At 39.6% G+C, this 16,627-nt stretch overlaps 1 protein-coding gene across 1 annotated transcript; it reads right to left on the reverse strand.

The window, feature by feature from the left end:
• Positions 1–5,554: 5,554 nt before the first annotated feature.
• Positions 5,555–16,193, reverse strand: LOC134047390 (inducible T-cell costimulator-like). The gene is made up of 6 exons (XM_062498494.1): positions 16,115–16,193; positions 10,414–10,452; positions 8,547–8,885; positions 6,976–7,085; positions 6,282–6,372; positions 5,555–5,750 (listed from the first exon to the last, which is right to left on the reverse strand). Exons 1-5 carry the CDS (start codon positions 16,191–16,193, stop codon positions 6,283–6,285), a joined length of 657 nt encoding a protein of 218 aa, XP_062354478.1. The 3' UTR covers positions 5,555–5,750; position 6,282.
• Between the last annotated feature and the right edge of the window lie 434 nt (positions 16,194–16,627).

The following is a 16,627-nucleotide window of genomic DNA, read 5'->3' on the forward strand; positions in this document are numbered from 1 at the left end:
CACCATTACCAGAACACTGTTCAAGCCTCTGCAAGATGTTTTGGCTTGTTCTAATTACAGAAGGAGAGCTGGGATCTGTGTGCTGAAGGCATTTGGGTCACTTGGAGACTATAGTTTAATAATTGTACCTAGTGGCTGGATTTTTCTTAAAACATACAGAGGCCTCTTTTGTCACAAAATAAAACATATGTTTTCTTCATCTTGACTGAAAAGGTTATTTCTCTTACTCAGATTTGCAGTGGAAATTATGACTCATGAGCCACTATTCAACATGGGTGGCTGTTTTCTTTAGTATGTCTATATTTTCCAGTAAAGAGCATACTTTTTTCTTTGATCTTGGAACAGCAAGATTACCAACCCAGTGAGTAGGAAATAAAAACAGGGCCTGATTTATCTGGGTTGGATTCCTGATGCACATGAAGTTTCCTTTAGCTTTTGAAGCTGGTGATGGTGCAGTAGGAAATGCTTCATACCACTTTGCCTCAATAGTGTGAAAAAGAAAGAAGGAAATACCGAAAAGCTGCTCAGCAGCTTCTCTGGCACTGCCTTGATGTGGCTCCTTGAGCAGGCCAGACTGCTGCAGACCACTGAGGGTGCCTGTCTGGCTGACAGCACAGCCCTGTCAGGGGCTCAGCAGCTCCTTCACAGATGGAAAACAGTGGGAACAACGTTTGGGAGGACGGTGTCTGCGTTGGACCCTCCTACAGATGATGCCCCAGGCTAGGGACTGTTTTGCTGAATAAATAAATTGTGCTTGAAAGAGATCCTTATTCACTGGCTGCATGTTTTAATCAAAAAACCCACAGTTTTTTTGAGTAAAAAACATGGCTTTTTTAGAAGTACTTTTTTTTCCAGAAGTATGCTTTAGAGATTGCTTATTGTAGCGTACAGAAGATCTCTAGGTGATAGAAGTTGCTGTCTGGCTAGGGTTTTGTCAATTTACTGAGTGGATCAGATATTTTTCTGGAAGCTACCTGTCCCACAGGCAATGTTTGCCAGTTTCTGTTGCAAATGGGGCTGTGTCATGCTCGTGAGATATTGCAGCTCCCCAAACAGTAAATCGTTTAATTTAATTTTTCTTCCCTACGCTCCTGAAACCCACACATCCCTCTAACACAGCCGCGACAATGTCTTTAACTTCTCCTTCGTGACCACAGCGTAACCAAGCAGGGCCTTCTGCCAGAGCCTTCCCCTGAGTTCCCCCTTTCTACACAAGTGAGCCACAGTCAAGTCCTGCTGCTGGCAGCCGATGTCCTGGAGCACTACCCTGCTGCAGGAGGGGGATTCCTGAATGGGCTTCTGAAGCACAGGCATTGAGAAGAGCCAGGGTGTGGAATGAGGTAGATTTCTGTGCAGCCCTGCAGAACTGCAGAGACACAGCCAGGAGAAGGGACAGAAATGCAAGAACTGCTCTGGTTTTTGAGGTTGTAGGTCACAAGAACTACTGAGGTGTAGCTCCATTTCATGAGAGGAGCAACATTAAGCTCTGATTCCTTTGAGAGATCCTGTTGTCCTTTTGTCTCATGGTCCTGGTCCTGCCCAGCTGTGTGGCAGCCCCATAGAAAGGAGCATCAACACAGGCAGTTCTGCTGGCATTCAACCAAGTGCTTAATAGTGCAACATCCATTGTTTCACTCGGGTACAAAAGAGCCTTAATGAACAATTTTTTTTTTTTTTCATTTTTTAAAATTTCTTTTTTGGGGTGGTGGTTGAGGAGGAGGTGGGGTTTCGGTTTGTTCTTTTGGGTTGGGATTTTTTTTGGGGAGGGCGACTGTAGTTTTTCAAAGGGAGAATTCTTTGACTGAATAGACAAAAACAAGATCCTTACATTTTGAGGAGGAAAGTAGCCAGCTAAAGGACTAAAAGGATCCCAGTTTTGAGCTTCTTCTCTACTGTTTGGCCTCAGGAGCCTGAAAAGCCTATGCAATGCTCTCATACTCCATAGATTATGTTCAAACTGCCAGCCTTGGAAGACAATAAACTCCCTTCGGCTCTCATCAGCTGGAGCTAACATAATTTCCACTTTTCTCAGTGTTTCAGGGATTTTTCCTGAAGAACCCTAGGGCAGCAAATGAGCCTTCCTTCTCATCAGGTGGAAAGGGAATTCCCCCTTGCAAGTCTTTGCAGGATCCAGACGTTAAATCCTGGCCTCAATTTTGAAAGATGGCAATGCAATATATAAGCTGCAGTGAAACTTGCTGTTGTATTGCATTGAGACAGGGGATAAAATATCATTGGTGATGGATTTGCCAACAGAGTACTAAAAACTGGGAGGAGTGTTGCAGGATTTAATGTGTGGAGGACATTCAATATTTCAAAGTTGTTAATGTTTGCAGTTTTTAAAAATGATGTGTGAGAGAGCTAAATCTTTCTTGTTGATAATCAGCTGATTTATCTCATTTTGAAAATTGATCTCAAGCTATACAAGAACCAATTACTCCCAAGAGGAATTAAATAGCTCAGGCATGCTCATTTAGATGAAGTTCACCCCCTGACCTCCTATTCATATCCTCAGTTCATACCTGTCCAGTTCATTTTGCCAGAAAAGCTGTTTAATCCTTCCTATTCCTCCCTTTTCTCCCAGCAGCCCCATTCACTGAATCGAACTCCTAATCACAGAACATAAATACAAACTTTCATCTCTCAAGGAAATGGGAGATTTTTATCTCAGTGAGTAGACTGCTATAAGCATGATGGACTGGACAATTTAAGGGACTTGGGTATACATGAGTGTCTCATTGCAGTTAAAGTCAAATGAAGGCAGAGCCTTTGATCCAGCTCCCCAGTAAATCTTGTATGAGCAGAAATCCCTACTGACCACACACATTATTTTTAACTAAATATTTTCAAATACATGTATTTTTTTTATTTTACTGCGTAGCAATTTATAGATTAAAATGCATAAGGAACTTCCCACATTATAAACCACTGCATGAATAATGGTGTGTGATATCTTCAGTACCAATCCTCATCTTGATTAATTTGTTTTCTTTACTCAAGTTTTGGAGCCTCTTTTCCCCAGCCTTAAATAAACTTCTTAAAACCTGTAAGAAATATGATAGAATTTAGAACTATTTGAACTTTGAAGTCAATAAAATACCTGTACTAAGGGAAAATGGTCCTCTTAGTGTCATTTCATTCCCTATCCTATATATTAGATATGAAATTTCAGTCTTAAAGCTAATAATTAAACTCCAAGAGCATTCATACTTGGGTTCATAATTCAGCTTGGGAAGATAAACTTGCAAAATACATAACAAGGTTTATATTTCAAACCATCTCAAGATATGCAGGTGTTCAAATTATGATATATTTATCATCTAGCCTTCCTCCAGAAACTGTCTTTTCCCCAAATGGGGAGTTTCCAAAGAGAGGTTTTACTTTTTGAAGTGAAGACCTGTTAGAATATCAGGCTTTCTGTTTAGTCTTACCAACTGTTAGTTTTTATTTTCTTTTCTTTTAATCCTTTCTTGTCACACAGTCTATAGACTTGGTTCATGTTATTTTTACATGGTTTTTTCTTTTTGTTTTCTCATTCTGTCATCCTTTGTCTTCTTTCAGCACCTTTTGATTTAAAGGTATTGGAAATTGGCAGAAAGAAATTGAAAAATGTCTCAAAATAATCTGGGACACTATAAGCATACTGCATAAGGGATTAAAGAAAAGGAAGAATTATATGGGACATTATTAAAAAAAAAAAACACTTTCTCATGAAAATAATAGGAAATAAACACATGCAAACAGTGTCATTGCCTTGCTGCCTAGAAACAGGTCCAAATTTCTGGTTATTGGTTTTTTAATTTTTTTTTTTTCCAAAGCCCTTTTCCTGTTACCCACTGAATTGCCCTGCACTCTCCCCATTGTGCTGTGGACTTCACTGGGATTAATTCTTTCACAAGACACGCATGCATGCATGAACGTTCTTATGGACACACATGGCATAATTTAAAAATGTTTTATTAAGAATAAAAGTATATTTTTCCAAAAAAGAAAGGAATAATGGAATGTGAGACTTCCACAAGCTTTGTTATAATGAATATAAATCATTTATCTCACCAGTGCATCATGTATGTATTTTGAACTGTTTTGTACAGAGTTCCACATTTGTCATTTATCCAGCAGCATCTGAAGGCAAACCTCAAGTTTTTCCTTCTTTCAGAAACTCTTTTATTTCTTGAACTTCCTTCTCAGTCTGGTGAAAGGTTCCAGGGGATGGGACTCTCCACTCTTACATAGGATCTTGCACCCAGTTCTTCTTGTAGGTAGTGGATGTTAGCTATTTCTACCAGTAATTTTCAAACACAGTAATTTCATCAATATTTTTTGTAAATCATGAAAACAGTGTATTTATGAAAGCAAGCTTAGTTTGCTGGGGAGGTCAAGTAATTTGTCAAAGAATGGTGGGAGAAAATGTGATGTGACCCAACACAGCAGGGCTCCCCTCTCCACCTCTGCCTAGGAGCTGGTTAGCTGAGCAGGGCTGTGCAATTGGCAGTTCCCACCTCATTTGATGCTTTACTCATTTTCATTTCCTTAACGGTATGGTGAGCAGTTTGCACCTTCTGTCCGCAGTACTTCTGTGTATCCAGCTGTTTGTTGAGGAAAGCACTGTTCTTGATGTACCATCTTATTTCCTCCTCATCCCCATCTGCCCTACCAAATTTGAAACCAGACTTCTGTTTGCCAGACAAGCAGGCCGTGTATCTCTCTCAATAGTATCCTCTGACCAATATTTGGGTTTTCTAATGTATTACAGAGAGGTAAAGAAACAATGTACTGCTCTGGTTCCAGCAGCCCTAAGGTGTCTGGCCAGATATGCAGGCTGAATTCACAGCCGGTCATTCATGGTCAAAGTTTTCATGGATTTCACATGGAACATGAAGGATTGATCATTTCATTCACACTGAAGTCACTGAGCAATTTGAGGCAGGTCAAGTAACCCCTGAACCCTCTGAGGAAGCTGCAAAGGTTTCATGTCAAACCACAAGAGGAAGATAATTGCAATGCAGAGTCCATGAATATACTGGTCATAGGGATTGTGTGGTGTTTGTGCTGCAAGACATGAATAGGAGAGATCGTGCCTCCTAGGTTAGGGACAGATCTTGTAGGTTTGAATGGACTTAAGGAACAGCTATGGTTCTAATATATCCATCTTTTAATATATTCCTTTGTTAGTAAAAAGCATTCAGGATTTAGTTAATTAAGAGGAGCCCCAAGGTGTGAATGGCAAAGATGTACTGATAGCACAAATACAAAAAATGCAGATGCACATAACTGGGGCAGTGTGTCACAGGGAATTCTCTGCTGTACTCTCTCAGGTTTTGTTCCCCTGCTAAACTAACCCTAAAAAAAAGGTATGTGCAATACATGGCAGTATGGCTGTACCAAAAGGATTGGCTTTGGAGGTAGTCTTTTTTTTTTTTTGTGCCCAGTCATAAAGGAGACTAGAAAATAAAAGTTCTCTCTGTAGCAGCACTACAGGAATCTTACATTTTCTTCATTTAAAGGCTGACATCTTTTACACTTTGTTATCATTTCATGTCCGAGTCGGTGGATCAGTTCACAAACAAGGGTAGAGCAAAACACAGCTCAGAACAGTACTACAGTGGGTGTCACATGGCTGAGCACAGGGCCTGCATGAGAGCTCAGGGAGGCTGGGAAAGGTGGGGAAATGCTGATTTCCCATTGTCCAAGTTCATGTAGCTGGAAAACTCTGCTCCCAAAATTTCCATGCCACAAGCAACTTATCCCTAGAATAGAAATGGAGAATTAGTTTTGTGCAGCACCCTTATATCTGAATAAGTCCAAATTCTGCTTCTGTTCTGTATCCAAAATTGCTTGTGTAGTAGCTTCTGTAGGGCTTAAGTAATTAGGAAGTTCCTCGTTATCTACAGAATATTTCCCCTTAGCCAGTAACACTCATAAATTTAGTAAATCACTTCCCCACAGAGGTTTTGGGTACCATGCATCATCTCAGGAATCTGAACAGAACAGTTGTGCATGTCTTCCTCATGTGTTAGATCATTACTTTGCACAGATGTGAAGCAGTGGCTTTTCTAGGAACCAGCCCACCACTATGATTCAAAAGGTTCCCAGAGATTTTGCTTTTAGTCTTGTCTTCCTTTGACAAGGCAGCATGAACTCCATTAACAAGGTGTTGTAACAATCCCACCTAATCACCCACCCACCCAGAATCAGTGGCAGACACGGCAAGCAGTTCTTCCCCTCCCAGAGAAAGCCTCAACAGACACAAGCAGAGGTACAACTGGGCTTAACACAACCTCAGATTCTTGTTTTTTTAGCTGCGTTCACTGCTGCCATGGGCATGTATTCACTGTTGTACTCATGGGAGCTGGATTCACACTTCTGATTCTGCCAAAAGAGAGAAAATGCCATGAATTTAATTTGTGGTCACTTACCTTTGACACTCCTGCCTTTGTTCATTAAGTAGGGCAGTTATTCTGTTTTCAGTGGGAACATTAAGGTCAGAATGGACATGTCAAACTCACATAGGAAACTTGGAATAAAACAAACTGAAAATTAAAAACACATATTGCCTAAAAGAATAGCTAATGTCCGTGGTCTTTCTTCTTTCCTGAGTCAAATCTAAGTGGTTTTGAAGGAGAACAGTGTTGGAATTGCTCCACTGATGATTGTTTCCCCATCTTAAAGAAAACAATCGGGTGAACTGCTTACCAAAGTAATTTTGCTGACCTGTGCAGCATTTCTCCTCTTTCCTTTGGTTCCAGGCCTTTAAATCAATAAACAGTTCTGTGTCAGAAAAACTAAATCTGAGCTACTATCATCGGTGACTTGAATTCCAGTGGTCAATTAACAACTCAATCTTTTTGTCAAAAAACACAGCACACAGTGAATGAGTATGTGCCTGTTCCACTCTCTAAACCTCATTAAATCAAGTTGCCTATCCATTACCTTTGGTAGAAGGGTTCTGAATAACCTCATATATTTGCTTACCTTGTTCCTTAAGCAACAGGCCACAACACAGCAGACACAGGAAATGGCAAAAATGATCAGGCCGATAATTATCCATGACACGAGTCCAAGTGAAAAGCAGTCCTCCTTATCTGAAGATAGGGAGGGAAAAAAAAGCCATTACTGATAATTTTCATTTTTGCCTTCTACGTATAACTTTAATTCTTTTCGCTCTTCATATTAATAAATTAGCAAAAGTGAGCTCTGAAGAAGGATTTTGCTGAGGTGAATTGCCACCTTGGTGAAGTGTATTCAGTAGGAAGCAGAAGATGGCATTTTTTCAGAAAGAGAGGGGAAACTTGGTACACAGTGCTGAAGGTGTAGACTGAAAAGAAATCGATCCAGGCTTGAGAGTATGATGAGAAAGAAAAGCAAAATAAAAAAACAGAAAAATCCCAACCTCCAACATGGTGTTTCATATCTGAACAAGGTTTAAGCTTATATGCAATAAGTACCACGGGTAATTTAAAGGGCAGTCTGTTCAAGAGAAGGGTAGGACTTGGCAGTTGTGTTTAGATAGGGAGGCAAGCCAAGGTACTCAAGATTGCCCTTGCCTGGATATGGGAGAAAATATGACAGGATGTGAAACATTTAGAAAAACTCTGAACATCTGGCTATCCATACAAGTGGAAATGGGCACTGGAGACAAAAACAAGTGTCACAGCTTGTTTCTGAGTAGCTTTTTAAATACAGAGAGGATTGGGAGACAACTTGACTCAACCACGTAATTGCTATAGCATTTCACCTTCTATCTCTGTTTATTCCTGGTGTTGGGAGAGAGGAGAAAGAAAGGGAAGGACAATAGGCAGCACCATGCTACAACTGAACTGTATGCAGAAACAAGAACTGGTGTGAGCAAAACCACTATTAACTCTTTCAGTTTAGTATACTAAAGAGCCACTGAATGAAAGCCAGGATCAAAATTAAAACCTGGGCAGTTAGTCTTCTGGAGTTAGTCCAAGCCCTTCTCAGTAAACAGCCAAAAATTCTCAACAGCTGTGGATCTCTTCTGCTCTAAGAAGGCCCTAAAGCTGAAGGTCTGCTTCACAGAGGTGAACAGTATCTTCTTCACACCTCAGTGGCATCCAAGAGTTCCATATACACTACTAGTATGGATATTTGAAGATCAATTTTCTTTAATCCTAGGCTTTTGAAGATGGCTCTCAGAATGGATTTTTTTTCCCACTAGCTAGACATAATCTTAACATTTATACCCGGCAACTTTAAAAATGGACAAGAGAAATTGCTATTGCAGGCAAAGGAGAGACTGCAGTACTCAAGAAGCCGTAGTCAAGCTAACTTGGGTGCCACCACCACTACACAAAGCTCAGCCTGGCCTGCACAACCTGCCCAAGAAGATGAATAATCATGGAGAGGACATGTTGAGCAGTGTGCCAACACAGCTCCACTGTTACCAGCCCCCTGCTAAGTAGTATTAAGCTACCTGGTAATTAGCTGTGTGGGCTCTAGTCACATTTTTCACTGCAGCATAGCTATACCCACTGTCTACTTATCACTAAACCAAAGTGAGGGGAGAAGAGAACTAAACTTACCTTGGACGTACAAATAAGTTTCTTTCAGACAGCAATCTATGTAAGGAGGAGGTAAGAATATCTCCAGGTAGTAGGTATAAACATCAATATGGTTTCTTTCCAGATTTTTAAGAATGAAAGTGGTGCTGTTACTTGAATTCTGTGTCTGACAGTAGCTGACATTACTGTTGGAGATAACTTTCTCTTTGCCCAAATGGAGCGCACAGACTTCCTTCTTTTCATGCCCTTTGTAAAGGGTCATGCTGAAATCACTCACATTTTTGGGGTTGGGAAATGTGAAACTGAAGTTTCCGTTTTTAAATTCCACCATCACCTGGGCATCAGAGACATGGACCTGATCTGAAGATATGAAATCAGTAAGTATAGTCACACACACAGCAGTGAAAAGAATTCTTGAAATGCTAAGAAACTCATTTAAACAAAACAAATGAACCATGTGATTGTAATTTAAGTCATGTAGGTACTCAGAACAGTCTGGCTGTGAAAAGCAGTCCTCACGATGAGATACCAGTGCATTATTCTGGTTGTGCCAGACATTACTGATAAAATAAATGAGACCTGGCCTGTTATCGGCTCTAAGGCTGGAGAGATCACTGTTAGCATTAGATCAGTGACCTTGATAATATTACTTACAACGTCAGTTACCAGATATTGTTTAAAGGCCCCCCTGGACCAAACACTGTATAGACATATAATACCTGCCTCAGTGTCACATTGTCCTATTCATAGATAAAACAAGTGGGACAAAGATGATACTGATAGTAACTATCTCTGGTTTATGGTTCGTAGTCTGTACCCTACTGAACATGGAATTATAAAATCATTTAGATTAGAAAAGACCCTTAAGATCATCAAGTCCAAGGATTAGCCCAGCCAAGTCCACCACTAAAACAGTCCCTAAGTGCCACACTGTCATGTCTTTTAAATTCCTCCAGGGGTAATGACTCTACCACTTCTCTGGGCAGTCTGTTCCAATGCTTGATTGCTCTTTCGGTGAAGAATTTTTTCCTAATACTCTATCTAAATCTCTCCTTGTGCAACTTGAGGCCACTTCCTCTTGCCTTGTCACTTGTTACTTAGGACAAGAGACCGAACCCTACCTTGCTGCAGCCTCCTTTCAGGTAGGTGTAGAAAATGGCAAGCTCTCCCCTGAGCTTCCTTTTTTTTCAGGCTAAACACCCCCAGCTCCCTCAACCTCTCCTTTCATCAACTCTGTTGCCTCCTCTGGACCCTCTCCGACACCCCAATGTCTTTCCTGTAGTGAGGGGCCCAAAACTGAACACAGGATTTGAGGTGTGGCCTCACCAGTGCCGAGTACGGCATGACAGTCATTGCCCTGATCTTCCTGGTCACACAATAATTGATACGGGCCAGGATGCCACTGGCATCCTTGGCCACCTGGGCACACAATGTCTTCTGTTCAGCCAGCTGCTGAGCAGCACCCTCAGGATCTTTACCAGGCAGCTTTCCAGACACTCTTCCCCCAGTTTGCAGGGCTTCCTGGGTTGTTGTGATTGCTCAGATAATGGAAAACATAGAGGACAAAGGTTACTGTGTGCGTGCACCCACATGCAATCCAGAAATCCCATTTGACCCTCCCAAAATCTCTATGAAAAGCTCTCAGGTGTTGTGTGACTCTCATTTTACAAACTTCTTGGAGAAGCAAAGAAAGTGAACTGGCCAAAGACATCCTGCTGCCTCACAATTTCACTTTGTAAAGTCGGCAACCAATAGCAGAGAAAACTCCCTCAGACAAAAATATGCTAAAATGTGCAGTAAAAAATGAAAGTTTTTTCCTTTAATCCTGTATTTTCAGGGGTAGAAAGGCATTTAAAACCATAAACCAAATTAGGCAAATGCATCTTACCTATATTTTTGCATGGGCGTGATGAGCAGCTGTCAACTCCTGAAAAATACAAAATTGTTTTCCGTTTAAAACTGCAAGAAGAGCAATGCAGGTTAACCATGTAATGTTAAGATGCTGAAGCTATTTTATAATTTATATCATTATCCTCTCTGATCTTTTCTATGCTACACTCTAAAGTCATACGATATGATAAAGGAATGAAATATAAAAATCAAAGTAGAAAGAAAATGCCCAAGGCAAGAATATATATTGATCATACATATAACATTCACAAATTCATAAAACACCTTTGTAAAAATAATATGTGTACTTCCAAAATAGAACTGACATGAAAGTAAAATTCTTTCACCAAGATACTGAAGAAATCTGCCTGAAATAAAAAAAGCATATTTTTGATTTCTCATGAGTCCTGATTTTGCAAAAAGCCAGCATTATATTTTTCCCAGAGCTAAGTACTCATTTCCATCAATGTTTGTTCTTCTTCTCCCACTGCTTGACACAGCACCAAAACATCTTATAATTATCTCGATGATATTCCAATGCATATATCAAGAAAACATTCAAGCAATGCATACAGTTTTGTTCCTTTCCAAGAGGTGATCTTTGTTACAGAACAAAACGTATTTTTAATTATTGTTCTGGTTTTGTTTTTTAAACTGCTCCCTCCATCACCATATACTATGGCAACATTTCAGAACAGTTTGTATGATAGTACCAGCAACATAGCACAGTCTGATAGTGTTTCATTTGGAATTTTTCATTTTGCAGTGCCCTAAAATTAAATGGTCAGATAGGTAGACAGATAAACAGAAAAAACTTCTATCTGCTGATCCTGTTTTCTGGTAGCCTGAGTAAATTCTTCACATGCTTCAGAATGAAATATATTGACATCAGGATTTTATGATGCTAAGGAAATGCAGGGCAAATACTTAAAGACTTTGATGCACTATCCTATTTTTGTTACAGCTGCATGGTAGTCTAGATAGATCCACACAGAGCAGACCTCCCAGCTGTGCCAGGTATTGCACTGATTGTATAGTAGAAATAATATTTTTTTTCCAAGGCACCTGTTACTTTTGACATTTGGCCTGTAAATACACAGAGACATGGGATCATTTTCTTTTGGCTACCTTTATGGGATCTCAGTTCTCTCAGTCTTTTAGTGTTCATGCTTTTTTCCTGTTTTGAATTCTTTTCAAGAAGAATTCTTGCTCCTCAGTTACTGCCATTGGCAAGGGCATTAAAATGAATGATACTCGTTTAAGATACCTTTAGTGTGAAACAGAAGCTAATGGACTTCTGGAAGATGCTTTGCAATGCTCAGAGAGCAGTAGAAACTGTTAGCCCTTCTTGATTGATTTACCATTTTCCTAGTTATCAAATTCTTCCTGGTTTACTGTGCACTGTCAGTACACTCTGTCTAATTCAGAGACAGTCCTAAGAGTACAAGTGCCTGTACTTCTCTCAGGACTATTACTTAAGTGTACGATAACAGACAAGATATTTAACATCTTGTACCACTGGTATAAAGATAAGGCAGGGAAAATACAGAGCTTGCCAAATCACAGTGAAATAGAGCTCTAGAACCACTGAAGGCACAGACAGAAAGTGCAAGCCCTTGAAATTTTATATAGTATGAAAAGATGAAAGCAAAGGTCAAATAAAGAAATCATTCTTGATTACTTATATGTTTCATGATGAAAGAAGACAGTTGCTATGAGAACATTATTTGAGATAAAGGTCATTTAAAATGCTCTGTAGTTTGACATCCTGTAGTTTGTTAACACGTACCTTTAAAATTAGGCCAAACACCCAACAAATCATTTAGGGAAGGGAAGAACAAATCAAATATACAGCAGAAGCTAGGCAGCATGATGAATGCATAAACTTATCTGATACTTTTGAGGAGCATCTACCTGGAGTTGAAACCTCTACATTTGTCACTGGTCTGGTCACCTGAGAGGAAAGGCAGATGCTGACTCTGTCAGGGCAGCTACAGAGTAAAGTGGTGCCTTATTCCTTCAGCGTCCCAGAAGGGTCTGGGACAACCTTGCTCTGAGCACTGAAGTAACAACATCAGATTTGTTTTCTCTGTTTGTCTCTGAGAACAGTTCAGTTTGGCTGTTAGCTAATGAAATTGCCCTTTCATACCATGTGGGTTAAAATGTTTGTCAGGGATCATGGTTTTAATCCTTGTTTTTAATGAAAAAGGGCAGAGAGAGGTCATTAAGCATTTAGTTCATGTGACCTTGTGACAAGCTGAAAGATTGTTTTGTATCCTCTCCAACCCAGAAGCATAAAATGCCTGTTTTCAAGGAACACTCAGTAATACATTTCTCTGAATGAGCATTTTGATAAATGTGATGCAATTAGTATTCCTCTGAAACAAGTGCCCGTAGAGAAGAGTGTGCTTAGCATAGGATAAAGTTGGCACATTTTAGAATTAGATTAACAGTGCCTGAGATTAAAACACAAAATTGTCTACATGGATGACCACAATGGGTCAGAGCTGATATAAATTTCCAATTCACTAGCTATTCTGCATCAGCTCCTAATTTAAATGCACTTGCTGAATACTAAAAAGTTGCTCATTCCCCCTGCCAGTGTCTGACTGCTGATCTTCTGTGCCCATTTGTACCCATTTATTCCTAGGTAATCATAGGGACCTGCAGCACTCTGTTGTTAATGGCCAGACACATCTGGGATGTTTCTTGCCAAGCTCCAGTCAGAATGAATGTACATTCAGTAGGATGTGAGATAGGAACCTGGGCTTTAAACATCTAGTAATATTGAGAGGTTCACTCACTAATTCTCCCTAATTCTACCTCAAAAATATGTGAATAAAAGTATACATTATGGTATTGTTGAAATTGAACAAAAGAATTTCACTGGTTCAGCAGTAAAAATGCTTAATTGGGCTGCAGAAAGATTCCTTTTGGTTATTTTTCATAAAAAGGATTATTCAATTGCATATAAAGAAAAAAAGTAAATAAATCTTTAGTTTGTTTCCTAGCAATGTCACAAAGTGGAGTTGCAAGGACTTGTTCCTGGCTCACCTGATGTGAAGCAGAGTGCCAAGACAAATATTGTGGTTTAGATAGAAATATAAGAGATTAACATGTGTATGAAAGTTACGTCTTGTTATGTTAAACTCTGAAGGAGAGCTTGCGTGTGTGCACACTTGTGTATGTGCATTAACAGTCATGTACATTTCCATCTCAATTTTGTCTTTAGTGCAGCAGGAAAACCTTTTGGCAGAAGTCTTGGAATTTCTGTTGTAGTGTGCTTGGATACTGAGGCAAATGGAAAGCGTGTTGTTTTCATTTTAATGGGATTGCAATTTTGAGCTTTCTAGTTATTCTTTGGCAGATCCGTCACTATTTGAAAACACCACCAATCCACTATGCATTTTGGTCCTAACAGGAGTTTAAAAACCACTTTCAATCACTTTTCAAGCTTGGGGTTTAGGCCAGTAGAATAGAATAACGTTACGTGATTTTCTCGCTGTTTGTATGATCTGCCCCAGCTCTCAGAAAACTAACTCACTGATAAAAAGAACAAGCATAATTTCACTTGTGTCTGTTTGCCTCTGAAGATGAGCAAGGAAATCGCAGACCCCACCTTTAAAACAAACACGCTTGTTTTGTTACTATTAAATGCATAATGAAAATACCCATAGTTTTTAAGTAGTTAAGGTTTTGAACTTTCAAGGCACTCTGAAAGATGACACTGTCAATTTAGTGTCACTAGTCATATGCCTAAAACTAACACGTTTCTATCTTTCAAGAATCCAGGATTAAGTGAGGAAGGAGTGCTTGAGGGCAAAGCAATAATGGCCAGATTTATTCTAGGAAGCCATCTTTAATCGGAATTACTTCTATGGTATAACTTATGTTGAAAAATACTGAAATTCATATAAAATATACCACAGAAAGAACAACCAGTGTTGATAATACTTCAGGAGCCCTTCTAAGAAATTACCATGGTTTCCTCCTGTATTGACAGGAGGAGATCTGTGGGTGAAGAGTGATAATGCTTTCCAAATGTTGGTGTGCAGAAGCTCATGTGGCAATGTTTCATAGCAGGGGCCTCAAGTGCTGTGGAATCCTACCTACAGCTCTGTACTCCAGAATCCCATTGCCTGTGTTTCTCTGCAGGCAACACAGAGGCTCCCTGCTCTTATAAACAATTTCTTTATCATAACTGGGTTATCAAATCATAACACACATATGCACACATACGTGTCACCTCCTGTGGCCTATTTACATCCAGAGGTTACAAGTTATGCTGAGAACACAGTAGGACAAAAGACATGAGAGACACCGTTTCTTTTTACACACAGTCTCTTGTCATCTGCCTTCCCCAGTCCCCTGCCCAAATCCTTCCCTCCATATTTGAAGGAAGGAAGAAAGAAGGGAGAAATGCTTGTATCAGACATGACAATTATTTGCACCATTAAAAGTACAGTTTATTTCTTCCCATGAGGAAGGGCTTTCTAGATATCTTCAGTCATGTGTAAAAGCATGCTGGTCAGGTATTCATGCTAAATTGACTAGGTGAGAAGTGACAAAACTGAAAGTGTTTTTGTCTAGTAAATTTAGGAAAAGATTTCCAAGGAGAACTCCCTTTAGAGATACAGATTACAATTACTCTTTTTTTGTGATTTCCCCCATCTTTTCATTCTATCTGAAAACTCAGCATACTATCCATATATTAGTTAGCCTTCAAAAATATATCTGCATTACCTAAAGAGCTGAAACCTAGTTTTTATTTATAGGAAAGCTAAAGTTCTTCCTGAAACCTCACGAGTACTTAAATTCTATCCCTTTTTCATTTATTTTGGAAACAAAATAAATATGAACAAATATTTAATAGCCCATGGCATGACCATCAAAGGAGCATATTTAGATGATGTTTAGTAACTAACTGTGCACACTAAATCTCAGCTCTCACTTGTAAGATGCACCGTATCAAATTCTTGGACAGAATATGTGTGGAAAGAAAAGATCTTTTTAATCTATTATCTGTATTTCCATGCTGACCCACTCATATGTGGGTTTCAGAGAGGTTACAGACAAAGTTGTGATATTTTACTTTACACGGGTGGGATAAAACACTGAATCTTCTGAAATGCTACATCCATATTTAAGGCTGGACTGAGACAGGTGCTATCACTGTGCACCTTCTCAAACACAGCATAGGAATTTCATGCTTCCTTTTAAGTCTGTGTTTCAAGCCTGCACCAGAATTATCTCATCTACTCTTCTATGCCATATACATTTTTCATTGTATGAAAGTTCCCTGCCCAAAAGAAAGCAGGTTTAATACTGATAATTTGGTTTCTTTTTGTTATTCACCATCATGCTGCTGTGAGATTTTATATCCATCAAGGGAAGCTGGCTGGAGCACTACAGTCTAAACAGCTAAAGGGTAAAACTCTGCAGATGAGCTAAAGAGCATGAACAATGAAAACTTGTACTTCTTAGTTTCAGAGCAAATGTCCTGTGCTGGCAGGAATTCTCTTCCCACCACCTCTAGTGATATTAAAGTTGAGAGCAGTCTTTTTGCAGCCGTTACCCTCCATTACCTTTATTCCTCCAACTCCTTGCTATCATGCCTCATTTACTGCCTCCCATCATCGGCTAATTTATATTCTATGGAGACACCTACTGCAAGGAGAATAATCCAAAATGTTACTCACCATACAGTGCTTCAAACTGAAAGCAGAAGACACAGAAAGTTACAGCAACTGCCTTCATGCCTGCCTGACACAGAGACATCAGCCTTCTGTCTCCTGTGAAGATGGGGAAGAACACATGGGTAGAAAAGGAAGTGGTTTGTGGGCTCTGGGGAAAATTGTAAGATAATAAAAATGACTTTTAAATTGACTGACTGCATTATAGCTATGTCAGCATTAGCTGTTTCACATACCTGGTTTAATGCTTAATTTGTTTTCCTACCTAATGGTTTGTTGTCACAGACAGGAGGATGAAAGACTTTTTGACATTACTTTTGATGACTTTGCAGAGACTGTTTCTGGTAAACTCTATCACAATAGAGGCTGCAATCATCACAGTAGACTTCTGCAGATTGCCCATGGTCAGCAACTAGTATTAACTAACAGTACATGGATATTTGTAACTGGCAGTCTGCTTCTCCCTACCAGTTGCAACTGATTTTATACAGCTAATGGTCTTGCTGTATGTGGAAACCA

This window comes from Cinclus cinclus, chromosome 9 (assembly GCF_963662255.1).
Source record: "Cinclus cinclus chromosome 9, bCinCin1.1, whole genome shotgun sequence".
Lineage (NCBI taxonomy): Eukaryota > Metazoa > Chordata > Aves > Passeriformes > Cinclidae > Cinclus > Cinclus cinclus.

What these genes read in the sequence shown, in the direction of transcription:
- LOC134047390 (XM_062498494.1), bottom strand. Translation starts at nt 16,193, where the DNA reads ATGTCTCTGTGTCAGGCAGGCATGAAGGCAGTTGCTGTAACTTTCTGT. An exon ending in ACGCCCATGCAAAAATATAG is followed by an intron (nt 8,886 to 10,413) that starts GTAAGATGCATT and finishes TCATATCTTCAG; the next exon opens with ATCAGGTCCATGTCTCTGAT. An exon ending in CCTGTTGCTTAAGGAACAAG is followed by an intron (nt 6,373 to 6,975) that starts GTAAGCAAATAT and finishes CTCTTTTGGCAG; the next exon opens with AATCAGAAGTGTGAATCCAG.